General features: G+C 48.9%; 1 protein-coding gene across 1 annotated transcript; it reads left to right on the forward strand.

The window, feature by feature from the left end:
• The first annotated feature begins 3930 nt into the window (after positions 1 to 3930).
• Positions 3931 to 4500, forward strand: LOC105723100 (ubiquitin-fold modifier 1-like). Its single transcript, XM_064363140.1, has 2 exons — positions 3931 to 4048; positions 4334 to 4500. The coding sequence occupies exons 1-2, from the start codon at positions 3931 to 3933 to the stop codon at positions 4498 to 4500; spliced, it is 285 nt and encodes a 94-aa protein (XP_064219210.1).
• The last annotated feature ends 13757 nt before the right edge of the window (positions 4501 to 18257 follow it).

The raw sequence follows: 18257 nt of genomic DNA on the forward strand, positions 1-18257 counted from the left end.
AGTCAGACCCTGGCTGTCGGAGAAGCTCTCAGGGACATTGCAGCTGGAGGGGCTGAGCGGGGCTGAGGAAGAACTTCCTGGTAAGCAAGGTCAGAGCTGAGGGTGAGGAAGTGGAGACTTCCCTTCTCCAAGGATAGCTTCAGGAGCTCAAAGGGGACTGGAAGAGAGGTTTAGGGCACTTGACCTCAAGCTCGTCACCTCTCCTGGTCTCAGTTTGCCCATCTGGAAATCAGTGGTCTGGCACGAAAGGAGGATCTTACTCCCCACCGACTGCTGCTGGGTCCAGAGCAGCTGGGAAGGGCGTCCCTGGCCACCTCGCCGTTTGTCCTAGTAAGAGTCTGCAGGGTCCCTCATTTCATTTTCCCCCAATACAACAAAGTAGGGGGCCTGGGAGCTTGGACCGGCATCACATAGACAACTCATTGGATCCTGGAATCCTTGCTCCCTCAATCCAGAACCTCTGTTCTATCTCCCATGCTGTAGGCATCCAGCTGTACCCTGAAACATGGTTTATATTCAACTTTCCCTGCCTCTTCTCCCCGACCCCGTCACTTCTGGAGGGCAGGGGCTGTGTGTGAGCTCAGCTTCCTCCCAATGGCTCAAGACAAGGCCTGGTATTCAGTAGGTGCTCAGTATGTGCGTGTACTGAGCACATACTCAGACCGTTCAGTCTATGAGCCACAATGGTGAGAGGTGGGTTGTGTGCAGGACGCCGTGCTTCTGCTGTCGGCAGTGGCTGACCGGGCAGGAGTCTGTGCGGGTCTTCATTGCATCTGGGCTCCTTCTCTCTCCTTGGTCCTTTAGGGAAATAACTGGACACCCAGACAGTTAGCAGACACCTCCTGTGTTCGCCCTGGCAGTGTGGGGTCGGGGAGGGCTCCTGATGGTCATCTGGGCTGGGCTTCAAAGGAGGCAGCCATGAGAATCACATTCTGTCACCCCCCAGCCTCGAGGGGCAGGTACGTTGCCCACACTTTGCAGATGAGGAATTGGAGGCTCAGAAAACCTTTAGAAACCGCAGTAACTTGGCTAATGTGTGTTTGGAACGAGATTTGAACCCTCTGTTCAAGACCCTGTGCATGCTTGTGTGCGTGTGTGTGTGATTCCTGGGTGTGCACCCACACGGATGTGTGTACACGCATGCACGTGCCTGAGCATGTGTGCCTGTGTGTTTGTACATGGATGTGTCTCTAAACCACACTGCCTTCCACTGTGTGTCCCTCACTAAGTGGCCGGCCTGGCTGCACGTGCCCCAGTGTGGAATAGGACATCCCAGGGAGGCCCTGGCTCCGGGCCATGAGTAGTCTCTGGAGGAAGCCTTCAGAGCAGGAGCTTGGCAGAAAGACGCTGTGCCCTCCTTGCACCTTAAGCCTCCTTTTCCCCACTGCCCCAGGCCCTGGCATGTGTAAAGTCCCCCTCCCCAGCCCCTAAGTGGCCTGCGACTACTGCCCAGCCTCTGACCTGGTGTCCCAGTTCTCCAGCTCTCAGGAGGCCTGGGTCCCCCCAGTGCCACTCCAGGCATGGAGGCGGGGCAGCCTGGGGTCTGCAGAGGCTCTCCAGGGGTCTCCTCTATCCGGACACCATCCTAACCAAGCCCCTCCTTCCATCCCGTGTTGTTGGTTATTTTGTGTCCTTCAACTTGGGACTGATCTGGCTGCAGCAAGGGCTGCCATTTCCCAAGGTCCCTGAGAGGACAGAGGTTTGGGGTCACCAACTCCAAGCTCTGAGAAGCCGGTAGGGTGGAAGCAGGTGGCCCCTGGCCTGTATCTCACAACACCTTCCTCCCTAGCCCCAGGGCGACCTGATTTCCCTGCTGTGTTATTTAGGTCCAGAACATTCATCCCCGCAACCCCTGGGGGCTGAATCCCAGCCTGGAGCCTCAGCTTCCCCAAACTTGGGGGGAAAAGCCCGGCCTTCTCTCCGACTGTCCTTTCCCCACCAGCCAAACATCTGGAATCATCCTCGTTTATTTGGCTAATTGAGGAGGAACAGCAGCCGTGAGCGGACCAGGCTGCTGAGTTTCTTTGAGACATTAATATTCTGCTTCTGAGAGGGATCTGTCTGAATTCCTCAGTTACAGATAATACAATTATATTTCTAAATTCTTCCCCTAAATTAGTACAGATGGTTAAAAATACTCTCGCCTTTTAATTAATCGTTGGAACAATAGTCTTATGAATACAAATGAATCATTATCCCCTTCTACAGATGGGGTGGGGAGGGGCGGGGGACGGGCAGTCACAGATTTGTCCGTGGTCCTTTCCTGAAGGTCGAAGGTTGTGGGGCCTTAGCGGGATGGCAGGGCTGAGCCTCAGTGAGATTCAGGAGTTGCAGCCCCCGGGGGTAGAAACAGGGCCCCCCAGCCCGTTCTTTTTAGTCCCGACTGTTTCTATTTTGTTTGTTTTTTTAGACAGGGTCTCACTCTATCGCCCAGGCTGGAGTGCAGTGGTGCTATCTCGGCTTACTGCAACCTCTGCCTCCTGGGTTCAAGTGATTCTCGTGCCTCAGCCTCTCAAGTAGCTGGGACTACAGGCACCTGCCACCCCACCCAGCTAATTTTTGCATTTTTAGTGGAGATGGGGGTCTCACCATGTTGGCCAGGCTGGTCTCAAACTCCTGACCTCAAGTGAACTGCTGAACTCCTGAACACTGCCTTGGCCTCTCAAAGTGCTGGGATTACAGGTATGAGCCACCGTGCCCGGCCAGTGCTGCCTCTTAAACCCTGTTACGCTTTGATTGTGACTTTCGTTTCTCAGGTGGGACTGAGAGAGCTGCCCTCTGCCAGGAGCCCCGGTTGCCCCAGGATCCCTTTTGGTTGAGGGGAGGAGTTTGGAAAGGAAGGATCTTAATTCTTCTAGCAGGATGCCCTGTCTCTACTTCCTGATCTGGTTAGGAACTCCCTTGTCCTCCTTCCAGGCTCAGCCCCAGTGTTCCCTCCGTTGTGAGGTCGGCATGACCTCTCAGGCAGCTTTGCTTGCATTTTCCTGTGTGTGTGTGTGCGTGGGTGCACACGTGCCTGTGTGCGTGGGTGTGCGCTTTCTAGAGGGCGTGTTAGGTGCCGTCACTGAGATGTGACTCGCTGCGTGAGTCCATCCACGCCGAGGGTAGCGCCGAGTCTTCCTCTGTGTCCCTAGATCCCAGCACGGGGCTGGCCTTGGACGAGGCCAAGTACCCTTGAACTCACTGTGCTGTAAAATTCAAAGCCGTATTCAATCCTGGACATCATCACAATTAAACACTTTCGCACATCAGTGAACACTACCAACAGAATGGAAGGCGCCCCTGGGATGGGAGAAACGCCTGCAAATCATGTAGCTAATAATCCAGAGTGTTTACAGGCCCGAAGTTCAACAACAACAAACAGACCAATTTGAAAATGAACAAAGGGCTTCAATAGACGTTTCTTCAAAGAAAAGGTACAAATGGCCAACAAGCGTGTGAAAGATGCTCCACCTTGCTAATCGTTAGCAAAATGCAGTCAAAACCACAATGTGATACCACTTCACATCCATTAGGGTGACGATTTAAAAACAACAATCAGGCCGACCACAGTGGCTCACGCTTGCAATCCCAGCACTTGGGAGGCCGAGGCTGGCGATCACTTGAGGTTGGTTGTTAGAGACCAGTCTGCCTGGTCAATATGGTGAAACCCCATCTCTACTAAAAATACAAAAATTAGCTGGGTGTGGTGGCGGGCGCCAGCAATCCCAGCTACTCAGGAGGGTGAGGAAGGAGAATTGCTTGAACCCGGGAGGCGGAGGTTGCAGTGAGCCAAGATTGTGCCACTGCACTCCAGCCTCCATGACAGAGCAAGACTCCATCTCGGAAAAAAAGAAAAAAAAAGAAAAAAAAAAGAAGAAAACAGAGAGTGGAGGAAGTCGTGCTACCCTGCGGGGTTGGCTTGTGTTCTAGATTCATCCGGACACCACCATGTCGAAGGTTTCCCTTAAGATCACGCTGACGTCAGATCCGCGGCTGCCGTACAAAGTACTCAGTGTTCCTGAAAGGACACCTTTCACAGCTTTTTTTTTTTTTTTTTTGAGACAGAGTCTCACTCCATCGCCAGGCACCAGACTGGAGTGCAGTGGCGTGATCTCGGCTCACTGTAACCTCCGCCTCCCGGGTTCAAGCAATTCTCCTGCCTCAGCCTCCCAAGTAGCTGGGACTACAGGCACGCGCCACCACGCCCAGCTAATTTTTGTATGTTTGGTAGAGACGGGGTTTCACCATGTTGGCCGGGATGGTCTCGATCTCTTGACCTCGTGATCCGCCTGCCTCGGCCTCCCAAAGTGCTGAGATTACAGGCGTGAGCCACCGCGCCCGGCCTTCACAGCAGTCTTAAAGCTTGCAGCAGAAGAATTTAAAGTTCCTGCTCTAACAACTGCAATTATTACCAGTGATGAAATAGGAATAAATCCTGCACAGACTGCTGGAAATGTTTTCCTAAAACGTGGCTCAGGACTGCGGATTATTCCTAGAGACCGTGTTGGAAGTCGTTAATATCTGCTATTTGGAACATACCATTGCCGTTCAGAATAAATATCGGTATTTTTTGTTGTCGTAAAATTGAAATCAGGCATTTAACATACTATGAAAACACAAGAGTCGATGAGTAATGAAAGGTGACCCATCTGTCCCTTTTTGTTGTCCGTGCTCTTCACGTGAAGAGGGAACGCCTGTGAATTAGGGGCGCTGCTGTCACAGAAGGTCATACCGTCTTAGATTGCTACCTCACAACACAAACAGGTAGTCTCTTGGGGGTAAATGAATTCGCCAACTGTGCTAACTGGAAGCTTCTGATAGTTTTTTTGAGAACGATTCGGAACATTAAAATTTACTGAATCTTATATATTCATTTGAGTTAAAAAGATAAAAAGAATTTTGGATCACGGATGGCAGTTCGCTTGATCGGATCTGATTTGCAGACTCACAGTTTTATTTTTAATTAAATATGTAGGTTATGGTGAAGTCAGCACACATATCAGTGAACAGTTAACTATATTAAATTTTTATCATTTACTTTTTTTAAGATTCAAACTTCATGTACTATATAAATTACAGTTTAATATCAACCAAAAAAATTAAAATTTTAATCTAGCCGTCATGTGTATAAATTGATGTCCCATACCAGGTTTAAGGGTGGACTTGCAGAATCCAGTACTGGGAATGGTGGGAATTCACAATACAGTAAAAGCTTCCTTTGCTGAGTTTTACATTCCCTTATCAATCTCTTTTGATACAACTTTTAAAACAAGTGTCTTCAAGAAACCATTGGTGTTTTGAGGGTAATATTTCTAAATAACATTCAGGAACAGAGTATTATTGCACAGAAGATCTGAGGATCAAGAAAAGTGCTCAAGGAAATGCAGATCAGAAGTGCTGATGAGGCCTATTTATCGAAGACCCAACTTTTAAAGAGGTGCTAAGATTAGTCACCTATGTGAATAAGAAGCCAGGAAGGGAAAGATGGGGAATCCCAGATCACCAGGCTTCTGTTAAGGAGCAAAGCAACAGAGGAAAACAGTGAAGGGGGAACAGAAAGGCGTAGCCAAGTTTTACAGAAAAGCCTACTGGATAGACAAAACCGCGGAAGGTCTGGGCTGGGGAGAAACTGAGGGGGAAGATGGCCTTAAGGAGTAGAAGGCAATTAGAGAAAAAGTATCTACTGGCCTTGTCAATATACAGATTTCGAAATACCCCTTATGAGAATCCAAAGAACGATGTGTGTATGGGAAGATTTTATTTGCCCTTCCAGAAGAAATCGGTATCTATGCAAATCTCGAAAGATGAAATTGAAGCTCGTAATGATTCAGCATCAGTGCTTGACCTGCTGTGTTCTGAATGGTGAACTCTGGAAGCAGGGATTGTGTTTGTCTGGCCCTTTAGAGCTAGAAACGTAGTGGCTTCCATTAAACATTTGCTGCACAGTCTCTCCAAGACCAATCACTGTCTTGGCATGTTTCAGTATCCTCTCTATCATAGGCTCCCTGGGGGAAAACAGTCATCGGATCCGGCATTTGAAGTGTGCCGTTGGCAGTTTGTGAAATTACCAGGTATTTGTAAATGTGACGAACAGCAGGATTATGAATTATCAAAGGAAAAAGATTGCTGAGGTAAAAAAAATCTGATGTTTAAGGAAGTTTTTATTTTTATAAATAAAATCTGATGTTCAGAGGCCCTTGCTTCTTACAATAAATAATGAGCCTCAGTTAACCAGAAATTTATGAACATTCATTTCCTGACTTTATGCTTTAATTTAGATTTTTCTCCGCTCTGTTTCTAGCACAAAAGTTTGCCATAAATTTATGTTGTCCTGTGCCATACAGTTATATATTTAATATTTTTATTCTTTGGTTTTGAAAATTATATTGTAAGTTTCTAAAAACATTTTATTAAACAACTAAACATTTTGTTATTAAATGTGATCTGTAATTCTTTGTGCAGAATGTGATTTGAAGTATTTAGTTGACATGCATTATTGGTTCATAATTAATATCTAATGAAAATACATTTTGTTATATTGAAAAAATAAAAACAAAATGAAGAGCTGAAGTGACCAGAACAGACAGCTTATCCACCTTTTAGACAAAGAAGTTTGTGAGAAAATGACGAGGCAAAGGGGTTTGGGCTGGGGCAGTAAAGTGTGGGGCAGGGACGGGAGCCGGACTGCAGGAGAGCCTGAAGATCGAGGTTACTTGGTGGGCTGCTTTTACAGGTTCATTTCAGCACCGAGCCCCAGTCTCTGGTGATGGGACACTCGTCTCTTCCTGGTGACAGGGAGGACATCTTTCTCAGGGAGATGTTATCACCCGTTTTTAGGTGGAAAGGGGAAAATCGGAGAGCCCTTCTTGCACCTGCTGTCTCTCAAGCGTCTTCAGCTCAAAATAATCCGTGTGTCAAAGCGGCATATTTTGGGGTGGCACGTCCTGACCTCCTCAATGGTAAGTTTTGTGTTTTGCAATTCTACCATGATGTTTTTAAAAAGGCAAATTCCCTTGGCCAGACAGCCTCACGCTGGCTGCAGCCAGACTTCTGTCGGGTTGGATTCCGCCAGCCTGGAACTCGCTCAGTAGAGGGCAAGAGGAGAGGCCGTCAAAGGAAATGGGAGTTGTTGCAGTGTTGAAATCAGATTTTACCTGGGACCATTACAATGGGAGAATGGGGACTTTAGTATAGGACTGAGCTTGATTTTTTTTTTTTTTTTTTTTTTTTTGAGACAGAGTCTCACTGTTGCCCAGGCTGGAGTGCAGTGATGCAATCTCAGCTCATTGTAATCTCTGCCTCCTGGGTTCCAGCAATTCTCTAGTCTCAGCCTCCTGAGTAGCTGCGATTACAGGCGCACATCACCACGCCTGGCTATTTTTTTTTTTTTTTTTTTGGTATTTTTAGGAGAGATGGTGTTTCGCCATGTTGTCCAGGCTGGTCTCGAACTCCTGACCTCAGGTGATCTGCCCACCTTAACCTCCCAAAGTGCTGGGATTACATGTGTGAGCCATTGCATCTGGCCCTGAGCTTGATTTTGAACACAGTACAGGCAAGTGGGGATGTGTAGCTAAGGAGCAGGGTGGGGTCTGCGAATGGAAAATGACTAAGAGGCAACCTCAGGGGTGGATTCTGGCTCAACCCACCTAACGGGATTCTTGCTGAAGCCAGGCAGGTGATCAGGCATCGCCTGGGGGATGTGGAGGATGAAGAACTCCATCAGATGTAGAGGGTGGGGGGCGCCTCACTCACCTGACTTAACAGAGTTCTTCACTAAAACCGGGTCAGGCAGGCCTGTGAAGGACTGATATCAAGGTCAGTCCTAAAGGGCTGAGAGGAGCCAGAGCAGAGTCGGGTCCAGGAGAGGACTTGTCAAGGACCAGGAGCTTGAAAAGAGGCTTCCCTGCTGCAGCCCAGGTCAACCTCAACCCGCCAACCCCTGGGAGGACCCACTGGAGCGGAAACACTCAGGGCTGACACTGCCGTTACTGGTGCTTCCTCTTGGCAATTGGTCCCATTGACAAATTCCTCTGTCTCATGAGGCCTGAGTCTTCAGCCAGGCCTCTCTCAGCCTCACACCTGGTAGTGCTAATCCCTGCTGTCAGCTGCCCAGGGCCTGTATGGTCAAGGCCAGCAATGGCTGCATTTGTCGGCCCAGGGCTGAGCTTCGGCCACATGCGGTGAAAGCGTGGGAAAGGCTGAGGGTTCAGAAGGTCAAGGTCGGCCTTAGCTGGGAGACACTGCTGTGCTGGTGAGGCTCAACAACCAGCTCTGTGATAAAATGCACAGAAGTTATTACAGATATAAAGGAGATAGAGCACACAATTGACATTAACATCTGCAATACTGTGTATTTCAAGTTCCGCATGATAAATTGATTCTCAAAGATCACTTTTGTTGATTTTTGTCTAACTCTTGTATTTGTTGTAATCAGAGCTTGCAATTGATGAACAAGGATAGTTCTGATGTGAATGTCAGTTTCTATTTTTGTTTATATTAATGAATAAGACAGAAATGAAACAACAGAGACATATGTCTAAACATCATCATTTTGTCAATTATGTGAGTGGTTCCTTCGAGGAACTGAATGATAGTTTTCAAATACTCAGAGAATATTTCCTCATTTTTCTGTGCTCATCACAGTGCAATAAATGTCCAGAAACACAACGTACTTCAGAGTTTAGTCTGCATTGTTAGCAACTTCTCTCCTTTCTAAGACTGGGAGATCCATGGAACAGTTAATCTAACCTTGATTGACAGCGTTTGCCTCCTGTGGTGTAAACACTGCAACTATGGCTGATTTGAAGCCCATGACTGTGCCATCACTGAATGAGGGTTGAGAAGGGACCAGCAGCGCCACCACACAGTCTCTACCATGCAGCTGCCACAGACATGAGCCACCTGGCACACATGGTGTGCAGTCAGATGTAGTCAGACGACGGGGAAATGATGAAATGTGAGTACTTATTATGTCCGTTTTTATAATTTACTTAATTGAAAGTTTATATAGTTTAATTTTTAATAATGGCTGTGTTTAACTACTGGCTCCTAAAATCCCTGAAAATTTAATATTAGTGCTTGCCAGATGGAGGGCCATCAGACCGCAGAAGGCTGGTGGTTTCTGTAGTGCCCAGGAGATGCGTGTACAGCAGGCCCTGAGATGGGCATAGGTGCAGCCCTCCTGCTTCCAGGCCCTGAGCTCACCAGGAAGAGTGGCCTGACCCTGGGCTCCTCAGGCTGAGGGGCTTGGTGCCCAGGTCTGCTCAAAACTACACATGGTTTCAGGGCCCTGGGTGGTGGAACACTTTTGCCCAATCCTTCTGCCATCTTTAAATAAGGAATGAGAAAAAGAATACTTTCTTCTAGATCACATTTCAAATATTTGGGAAACTTGGGCCGAACGCAGTGGCTCATGCCTGTAATCCCAGTATTTTGGGAAGCTGAGGTGGGTGAGTCACTTGAGGCCAGGAGTTTGAGACTAGCCTGGCCAACATGGTGAAACCCTGTCTACCAAAACACACAAAAATTAGCCAGGTGTGGTGGCGCACGCCTATAATCCCAGCTAGTAAGGAGGCTGAGGCAGGAGAATTGTTTGAACCTGAGAGGCAGAGGTTGCAGTGAGCCAAGATCATGCCACTGCACTCCAGCCTGGGTGACAGAGTGAGACCCTGTCTCAAAAAAAAATTGGGAAACTTAACACTGTTAATCTTTCTGGGTGGTCTCCACATGCAACAACCAGCTCTGGGGTTCACCGGGTCCCCCATGAACATGTTTTAGGTAGTGTCCCTCACTGCCCCTCAGAGCAGGGTGATTTAGGGGAAGTTACTGAAGCTTCCTGGGCCTCAGGCATCAGTGATATTGAGGTAGGAGGTGGGACTCGACTCTGGAGGTGGGGCTTGGACACTGGACCAAATTGAGGACTAGATAGAACAAGGCCAGGGCAGAAGCAGCTTTCCATAAGACACGCCCACCAGTGTGCCATGTCAGTTTGCCATTGCCATGGCAACACCTGGAAATTACTGCCTCTTTCCATAGTAACAACCATGACAACCTGAAGTTCCCAGTCTTTTCCTAGAAATTTCTGCACACACTTAATTTGCATGTAATTAAAAATAAGTATAAATATGAGTACAGAAGTGCTTCTGAGCTGCTACCCTGGGCACGCTGCCTGTAGGGTAGCCTGGTTTGCAAGGAGCCATATCTCTGCTGCTGCCATACACTGCCACTTCAATAAAAGTTGCTGTCTAAAACCACCAGCTCACCCTTAAATTATCTCCTGGGTGAAGCCAAGAACCCTCCTGGGCTAAGCCCCAATTTTGGGGCTTGCCTGTCCTGCATCAGTATGGTGTGATAATAACACGGAGTGATGAAGATCGCACTGTGAGCCCACTGCGTCCCCAGCATCCAGCATGAAGCCCGGCCCATGGAGCTCCAAAGCTGCAGCAAATGAATAGATGACTGAGCCATGGCTGCAGGCAGTTTGTGCAGGGAAGGGCTCTGGGCTGTCAGCTGGTGCCAGTGTGGCTCCTGCAGAGGGGGTGAAGTTGCCAGTGCTATGGCCCTGGCTGTGGGGTAATGTCCTGGGGCTGCAGTAGCAAAGCACCACAGATTGGTGTGGGGGCTCAGCATGGCAGGAGCTGGCCCCTGCAACACTCCGCAGGCTGGGAGCCTGAAATCAAGGTGTCCACAGGGCTGTGCTCCCTCTGAAGTCTGTAGGGAGGATCCTTCCTGCCTCCTCTGGCTTCTGGTTGCTGCCAGCAGTCCTTGGCATTCTTCGGCTTGCAGGTGCATCCTCCTGTCTGTCTCCATTGTCACATGGCCGTCTTTTCCCTGTGCCTCTGTCTTCCCATGGCTGTCTTCTCTGATGGACCCCAGGCCCACCCTACTCCAGCATGAGCTCTTCTGAACTAATGAGATCTGCAATGGCCTTATTTCCAAATAGGTTCATATTTTAAAGTATTCAGGGTCAGGTCTTCGATGTATCTTTTTTAGGAGGATGCAATTCATTCCATACTAGAGTGAGAGTGGAGATCCGTCATTCATTCATTCGTTTGTTCATTCATTCATTCAATTGGTGCATTGACTGAACACCTTCCTGCTCCCTGTCTTCAGTGCTAGTGTCTGGTGATGCTTGAGACAGGTGCAGTTCCTGCCTGCATGGATCTCTGGGTCTAACAGACAGGATGGCAGCAAACACCTCATCAGGTGGCCAGCTGGCTGTGCCCTGTCGTAGGATGTATGACAGGGAAAGCACAAGGGGAGGCCTCTCCTGTGTGGCCCTCTGCCCCACTGGCCCTTCCCGGGTGTGGTCACCAGGCTCCTGGATAACCACAGTCACCAGTGTGTCTCCCACCATTCTTTTCCTGTCCCACCTGGAATGTGGGAGTTGCATCACTCTGATCTCTCTGGCTTTATTATCACAGGGCATTCTCTCTGTGTGTGAACATATGCAAAATCACCAATAAGATCAGGATTTATTTGTTGAAGCAGCCAGCCTTCCTTTAATCTTAGGAAAGATCAAGATTTTCCCTTGATCTTAAACATGTAGCTTCCAGAATGACAAGAGAATAAATTTCTGTTGTTCTACTGAACTACTCTATTTGTGGTACATTGCTACAGCAGCCCCATTAAACGAATATGTGCATGAATGGACTATTATGATACCCTGTAGATATGACTTTTGTACCAACCTAACTTAAAAATAACCCAAAATTACTAATCACTTGATATATGCCCTGAAAAGTGCTAGGTTTTGGGGTTACAAGAATGGGTGAGACATAGTTCTTGTTCTCATAAAGCTCATAGTCCCATGGTTTGTATGCACAAGCCAATAGAGAAAGTCAAAAGATTGTTATAGTTACAACAGACAGGCTAGGCATGAGGAGTCCCTGAAGCACCTGAGAGGTATGCCCAGCAAATGCTGGCAGAGGGAGTGACAGGGCACTGGAGGGATTAATTAGGTTAGAATAGGTCCAGGATGGGCTCAGGTGGGGAGAGGCAGAGTTCCTCCAGGTAGCTAAGTCCTGAGGCTTGGGCCAGAAGATGAGAAAGTGTGTGAGGCACAGAAATGGAGTCACTCTATGTGACTGGATGTGGAGTGCCATGGTGGGACTGGGAAGGAGACATGAGGTCACAGAGGTCAGGAGGAGCCACTTCAGAAGGGGTCTTATGAGCCAAAGGAAACTGGGGCAACCTAAGAACTTTATACCCCCAGAAAGTGAGGATGATCAATAATTATTATGATTTAAATCATGGGCAATGCAATGGATAAAAATTGAGTATCTCCAGAATCATTCACATATCCATGTCTGGCCTAACCACAGAGTAGGCTACCCAAGGGCTCCCGCCTTTCCTCTGCCCTGGACAGAATCTCACACATTGTGAGCAGCTCCTGGTTAATGGACAAGGCAAAAAACATTACCCGATGTCTCTAGATGTCCCACTTGCAATGCCTGAGGCAAGGACTGCAGCACAGGGAGCTTAATTGAGAGTAGATTCCCAGGAAGCTGGAGGGTAGACTGATGGTAGTGGGACAGGAATGGAGAGAAGAATCTATAAAGGATTCATTGTTGAGCTAGTTACTGCTGTGAACAGCTAGATCTTAATTCTGCTGGAGACCCTGTGAGGAATTTTGTAGACCACGCTTTAAAATTGCTCTCTGAAGCATGCAAGGTGGGAGTATTTATCCACCAACTCCCAATTTCATTGGAAGGTTGTCCCTGTGTGTGGGACATTCTGCGGCTTTGGAGAAAGCCCTGGTGCAGAAAAGCAGGGAGTCAACAAGGCAGCACAGATGTGAACAGAGACCCGTCAACTTGCATGGAACTGTCCATGATAGCAGTGCTGAAATCGGGCGGGCCAAGAAGAGCCTGCTACAGTCCACCCCTTAATCGTCAATCTGCACATGCCTCACATTATGTTCTCTCTATCACTGACTCTTCAAGGTGGTGTCCAGTTGAACTCCCTAATCAAAGGCTTAAGCCAGAGGGATCTGTCAAACACAGCTAGTTTTGTTGCTGTAGTTGGCCCTGAGAAGTCGTAACTGAAATTCAGCAGCTCTTTCCTTCACCACTCATCCTAGCTTTCTCACAGTCTGCGTGGGATATGCTAATCACTGACACCAGTTATTGGTCTGAAGATAATGAGGAGAGGAAGAGGGAACCTGAGGAGAAGCAGCATCACATTATGGAGCATCATGATATGAAGGCTTGCCTTTTCATAGTCACCAATTAAGAGTATTTTTCTCTCTAGAAAAGGGGAGAAAGTTCCTTCTTTCAGTTTGGAGGGGTCAGTGGATAAGGTCCAGAATTCTCAGGTGCATTCTTCCACATGCCTCTGTTCCTGGACTCAGGGTCCCACTCTTTCTATATTGATCCCTGACATTAGCCTTGGAGACCTGTCAAGGCTATGCATTCAGTCCCTTTTACGGTTTTTCCACCCTTAGATTTAATTACAGTCCTGATTTTCAGCACTATCTGCCCTCTGGCTGCAAGAGATGAGGGTCACTTTGAATGCTTCCATGGAGACATTCTGGCTTTGACAGCCTAGCCTGAGCTGATAATTGGCTGACCTGAGCTTATGATTCTCTTTCATCAAATCTAAGACAGTTAACAAAACCTGGCAAACTCTCCCATCATTATAACTACTTCTGCTTTCATACACTTCAAGTGCTAGTTAGTGTATAAGCCAATGCTTTCCTTACACCTGGGCCTCATCCCAGTGCACTACAGGCAAAATATTTTATAGTATAGAGGGATTGTTGTCACACTTAACATCAGCTAGGGATTTATCCACCAACTCCCAATCTTCATCATTTGAAGGTTATCCCTGTGTGGGGGACATTCTGCAGCTTTGGAAAAAGCCTTGGGGGCAGAAAAGCAGAGAGGAAAGGCAGCACAGATTTGAAGCAAGATCCCATCAATGTGCATTGAACTGCCCATGAGGCAGTGCTTAACATGTTAACTTAAGTGATTAACATCGCCGAAGACCCCTTCATGAAGTCTTTGTTGCTGTCTTTCCAGGGAGCAGTCGAGGATCACTCTTTGTGTTAAATTTGAATTCCTTAGAAACAGAGTCTGAGACAAAGTCTTTGATACACCTACTTTCATGGGGTGGTGATCCTAGGGGCAGAACAGGGATAGTGGGGGTGGAATAGGGCCGGAGGAAAGTTCAATGAAAGAATTTCCTATTGAGATGATTACAGCTGTGTTCAACTGAGCTCTAGTTCTACTGGGGACTCTGGGCAGGGTGTAGGATGCCTCTCATTACTGTGCTTCTGAAGGAAGTGAGGCTGGGCCATTTGTCTGTCAACTCCCATCCCCTATTCTTTCAGGTTACCTCTGGGAGTGTCTCCTCCCCATGCCTCTGGGCTGTGCCAGTGAAAGGCAGAGCAGCCTCTATTGCATCAGAGAAAGTTCTGACTCCAAACAGCAGAGAGAGACATGGTTCCTGAGGAGGGGACTTGTCCATGCTACTGGTGCTGAGGTTAGGTGGGCTGAGGCACTGAGGTGTGAAATGTTACCAGCGTCTGCTACTCCCAGCAGGCAGATTTGCATCCGTAATGTTTCCACAGTGTTGGAATATGTCAACAGCTGAAACCTTGCCTGCCATAGACCATGCATTTGTTCCACAAACCTCATTTCCGTTCCCTGTGGCCCTGGCACTTCAATCCAACCTCCAAAGTCCCTATGGGTTTGCATGAATGGGGACACACAGCATCTGTATCAGGAGAGCAGAGGGCAGTACGCCAGCTGGGCCCCTGCTTATAACTTGTTTGTCAACTTCTGTTTATGCAGGAAACAGCAGCCAGCCAGCCGTTGCACTGTGCATGGAGAAAAAAATCGCATCAACTCCTATTTTTGTATTTCAGCTGAGTAGTCTGCCGGGGCCCCAGGGGGTGTCAGGCCAAAGCGCTGTAATCCCTGGCTGGGATAAATAGTGCCTGCTCCATTTTTCTCAGTTTGGGCTCCTGGAGGCAAATGTCAACTGTTTCATCAGAAACAAAATGCTCCCCTGTGGGACGATTTCAGCAGCTCACCTATGAAGTGTATTACTTTTTCTCCACTTCTGAAAAGTCTGCCCTAGTTTTCTGTTCTGCCTGCATCACCCCTGAGTTCTAGGTCTCCCCCGCCAAAAAAGAGACACAATGTTCCCCCTTCACGAACGAGGGATGTGGGAGTGCTTGCCAAGTGCTGCGTGTGGCTCTCTGAAACATATACTATGGCCTTGACCTTGCTAACGGCAGAAGCTCCATCAGAGTGGGACTGGACAGTCCAGGTGTGGACGGATCTGAGGACCAGGCAGGCAGAGGGGATGTTAGAGAGCAGGTGGCTCCTGGGTGGAACCTCCCGGGCACTTCTTCACTAAATGCAGGGGGAGCCCGTGGTGGCTTCTCTACTTTGGGGCCCCTAGGACACCAGCAAGAAAAAATGGAGGACAGAAGATTTGAGGATGCAAACGATGTTTAGGTGGACGCCAGCCACGTCGGGACCATATTCCACACAGTGTCTGGGGGTGTCCAGCATGGTCGGGACCATGTTCCTCAGAGTGTCTGGGGGTGTCCAGCATGGTCGGAACCATGTTCCTCGGAGTGTCTGGGGGCGTCCAGCATGGTCGGGACCATATTCCCCACAGTGTCTGGGGGCGTCCAGCATGGTCGGGACCATATTCCCACAGTGTCTGCGGGTGTCCAGCATGGTCGGGACCACGTTCCTCAGAGTGACTGGGGGCGTCGGTCGGGACCACATTCCCCACAGTGTCTGGGGGTGTCCAGCATGGTCGGGACCATATTCCCCACAGTGTCTGGGGGTGTCCAGCATGGTCGGGACCATATTCCCCGCAGTGTCTGGGGGTGTCCAGCATGGTCGGGACCATATTCCCCGCAGTGTCTGGGGGTGTCCAGCATGGTCGGGACCATATTCCCCACAGTGTCTGGGGGTGTCCAGCATGGTCGGGACCATATTCCCCACAGTGTCTGGGGGTGTCCAGCATGGTTGGGACCATATTCCTCAGAATGTCTAGGGGTCTCCAGCACATTCGGGACCGTACTCCCCACAGGACTCAAGGCTATTTCCCGGGGGGCAGTGGGAAGCGCGTGTGCGCTGAGGGACCTTGATGTGACTCTCACTTCCCATTTGTCATGTGTAACATTGAGCACGTGATGGAGTCTCTCTGAGGCCTGCTCCTTTGTTTCCAATGGGGCATAACATTTTTCACCCCATAGGGTTGTCACGGGATTAATGAGGTGACACAGGCAACTTGCTGGCCCCGCATGAAGCTTAACAAAAGCCGGCTTCATTTCCTTTTCCTGGTGTGTAGGGAAAAAGATCAAGCTCTGTGCTCATTGCCTGGAAAGCACACGGGCTTGGGATGGTGAGCCACGCCGTCTTCCCACCAATCTCCAGGCCGTCTGAAGCGTGATTAAAAGAATGGCTTCAGCTGTTGGGAGCAACAGGCGCTACCTCCCTCTTTGATCTGCTTGGTCAAAAAAATTCTATCCTTACCACAGCCTCACTTTAGGCTTTTCAGTTCTGCAGGATTTCCTAATCCTCCTTTAAATAAAGATCAAAGAGGAGCCGACACTTAGCAGCTGCTTCTTTTTCCTGCTGGTCATTACTCTGTAGAGGTTTGGGTTGAAAGTCCCAGTGAATCACTCATGAGGAGGGAGAATACTGGACCTGAGGCTCCAAACTAGTTGGAAAACGTGATCACCTGGCAGCTGAGCCAACACCTGATCTGTTTCTTTCTATGTTTCTAAAAGAATGGGTGCAAGTCTGTGATTGTGCTGAGCACAGAGAAGCTTTATGTGTTAACTCGTAGGCTCCTGACAATACCCTGGAAGGCAGGTGTGTTGGTCTGTTTGTGTTGCTATAAAGGAATCCCTGAGGCTGGGTAACCTATAAAGAAAAGAGGTTTATTTTGGCCAGGCACAGTGGCTCATGACTGTAATCCCAGCACTTTGGGAGGCTGAGACGGGCGGATCATGAGGTCAGGAGTTCGAGGCCAGACTGGCCAACATAGTGAAACCCTGTCTCTACTAAAAATACAAAAATTAGCTTGGTGTGATAGCGGGTGACTGTAATCGCAGCTACTTGGGAGGCTGAGGCAGGATACTCGCTTGAACCCAGGAGGTGGAGGTTGCAGTGAGCTGAGATTGTGCCGTTGCACTCCAGCCTGGGTGACAAAGTGAGACCTTGTCTCAAAAAAAAAAAAATTTATTTTGGCTCATGGTTCTGCAGACTGCACAAGAATCATGGCACCAATATTTGCCCCTGAAGAAGCCTCAAGGGGGTTACAGTCATGGCAGAAGGCAAGGTGGGGCTGGCATATCACACGGAGGGAGAAGGAACAAGAGAGACAGGAGGGAGGGGCCAGGTCTCACATGGACTCATAGAGAGAGGACTCACTTGTTATTTCGAGGACCACAACAAGCCATTCATGAGGGATCTGCCCCCATGGCCCAGACGCCTCCCACCAGGCCCACCGACAATGGAGGTCACATTTCAACATGAGATTTGGAGGGAACACACCTCCAAACTGTATCAGTTGGTGCTCATTGTTGTCACCCATTTTACAGATTGGGAAGGTGAGGGACAGAGGGGTGGAGAAACTCGCCTAAGGTCATACAGAGTAAGTGGCACAGCTGGGGTTTTGGCCGCAGTATTTTGGATCTAGAGTTTGTGTAGGTGACCACTCTGCTGTACTACCAAGGATTCAACCAAAAGTAAATTCTCTATTCTTTTAAATATTATTGATTGATTGATTGAGACAGGGTCTCACTATGTTGCCCAGGCTGGCCTCAAACTCATGGGCTCAAGCAATCCTCCTTCCTTGGCCTCCCGGTCCTGAGATCACAGTCATGCACCACTGTGCCCTGTCAAGTTCTCCACTTTTACTGGATGTCCAGAACAATTCCTTGTGCAAAGAATGTGTCTTCCACTCCAGCTCAAGGGCTCCTGTGCACACGGCTGACTGGGCATTTGGGATTCCAGCACATTCGGGGACCACATTCCCCACAGCGTCTGGGGGTCTCCAGCGCATTTGGGGACCACATTCCCCACAGTGTCTGGGGGTCTCCAGCGCATTCGGGGACCACATTCCCCACAGCGTCTGGGGGTCTCCAGGGCATTCGGGGACCACATTCCCCACAGCGTCTGGGGGTCTCCAGCGCATTCGGGGACCACATTCCCCACAGTGTCTGGGGGGACTTGGAGAGTGAACGTGGAGCAACCCATCAAGTTTGACATCCTGGGAGAAGAGTGACTGTGGGGCCTGAT

The sequence above is a fragment of the Aotus nancymaae genome, unplaced genomic scaffold, assembly GCF_030222135.1.
Source record: "Aotus nancymaae isolate 86718 unplaced genomic scaffold, 86718_ANA_hifiasm-v0.15.2.pri h1tg000053l, whole genome shotgun sequence".
Lineage (NCBI taxonomy): Eukaryota > Metazoa > Chordata > Mammalia > Primates > Aotidae > Aotus > Aotus nancymaae.

What these genes read in the sequence shown, in the direction of transcription:
- LOC105723100 (XM_064363140.1), top strand. Translation starts at nt 3,931, where the DNA reads ATGTCGAAGGTTTCCCTTAAGATCACGCTGACGTCAGATCCGCGGCTG. An exon ending in TTTTTTTTTTTTGAGACAGA is followed by an intron (nt 4,049 to 4,333) that starts GTCTCACTCCAT and finishes CGGCCTTCACAG; the next exon opens with CAGTCTTAAAGCTTGCAGCA.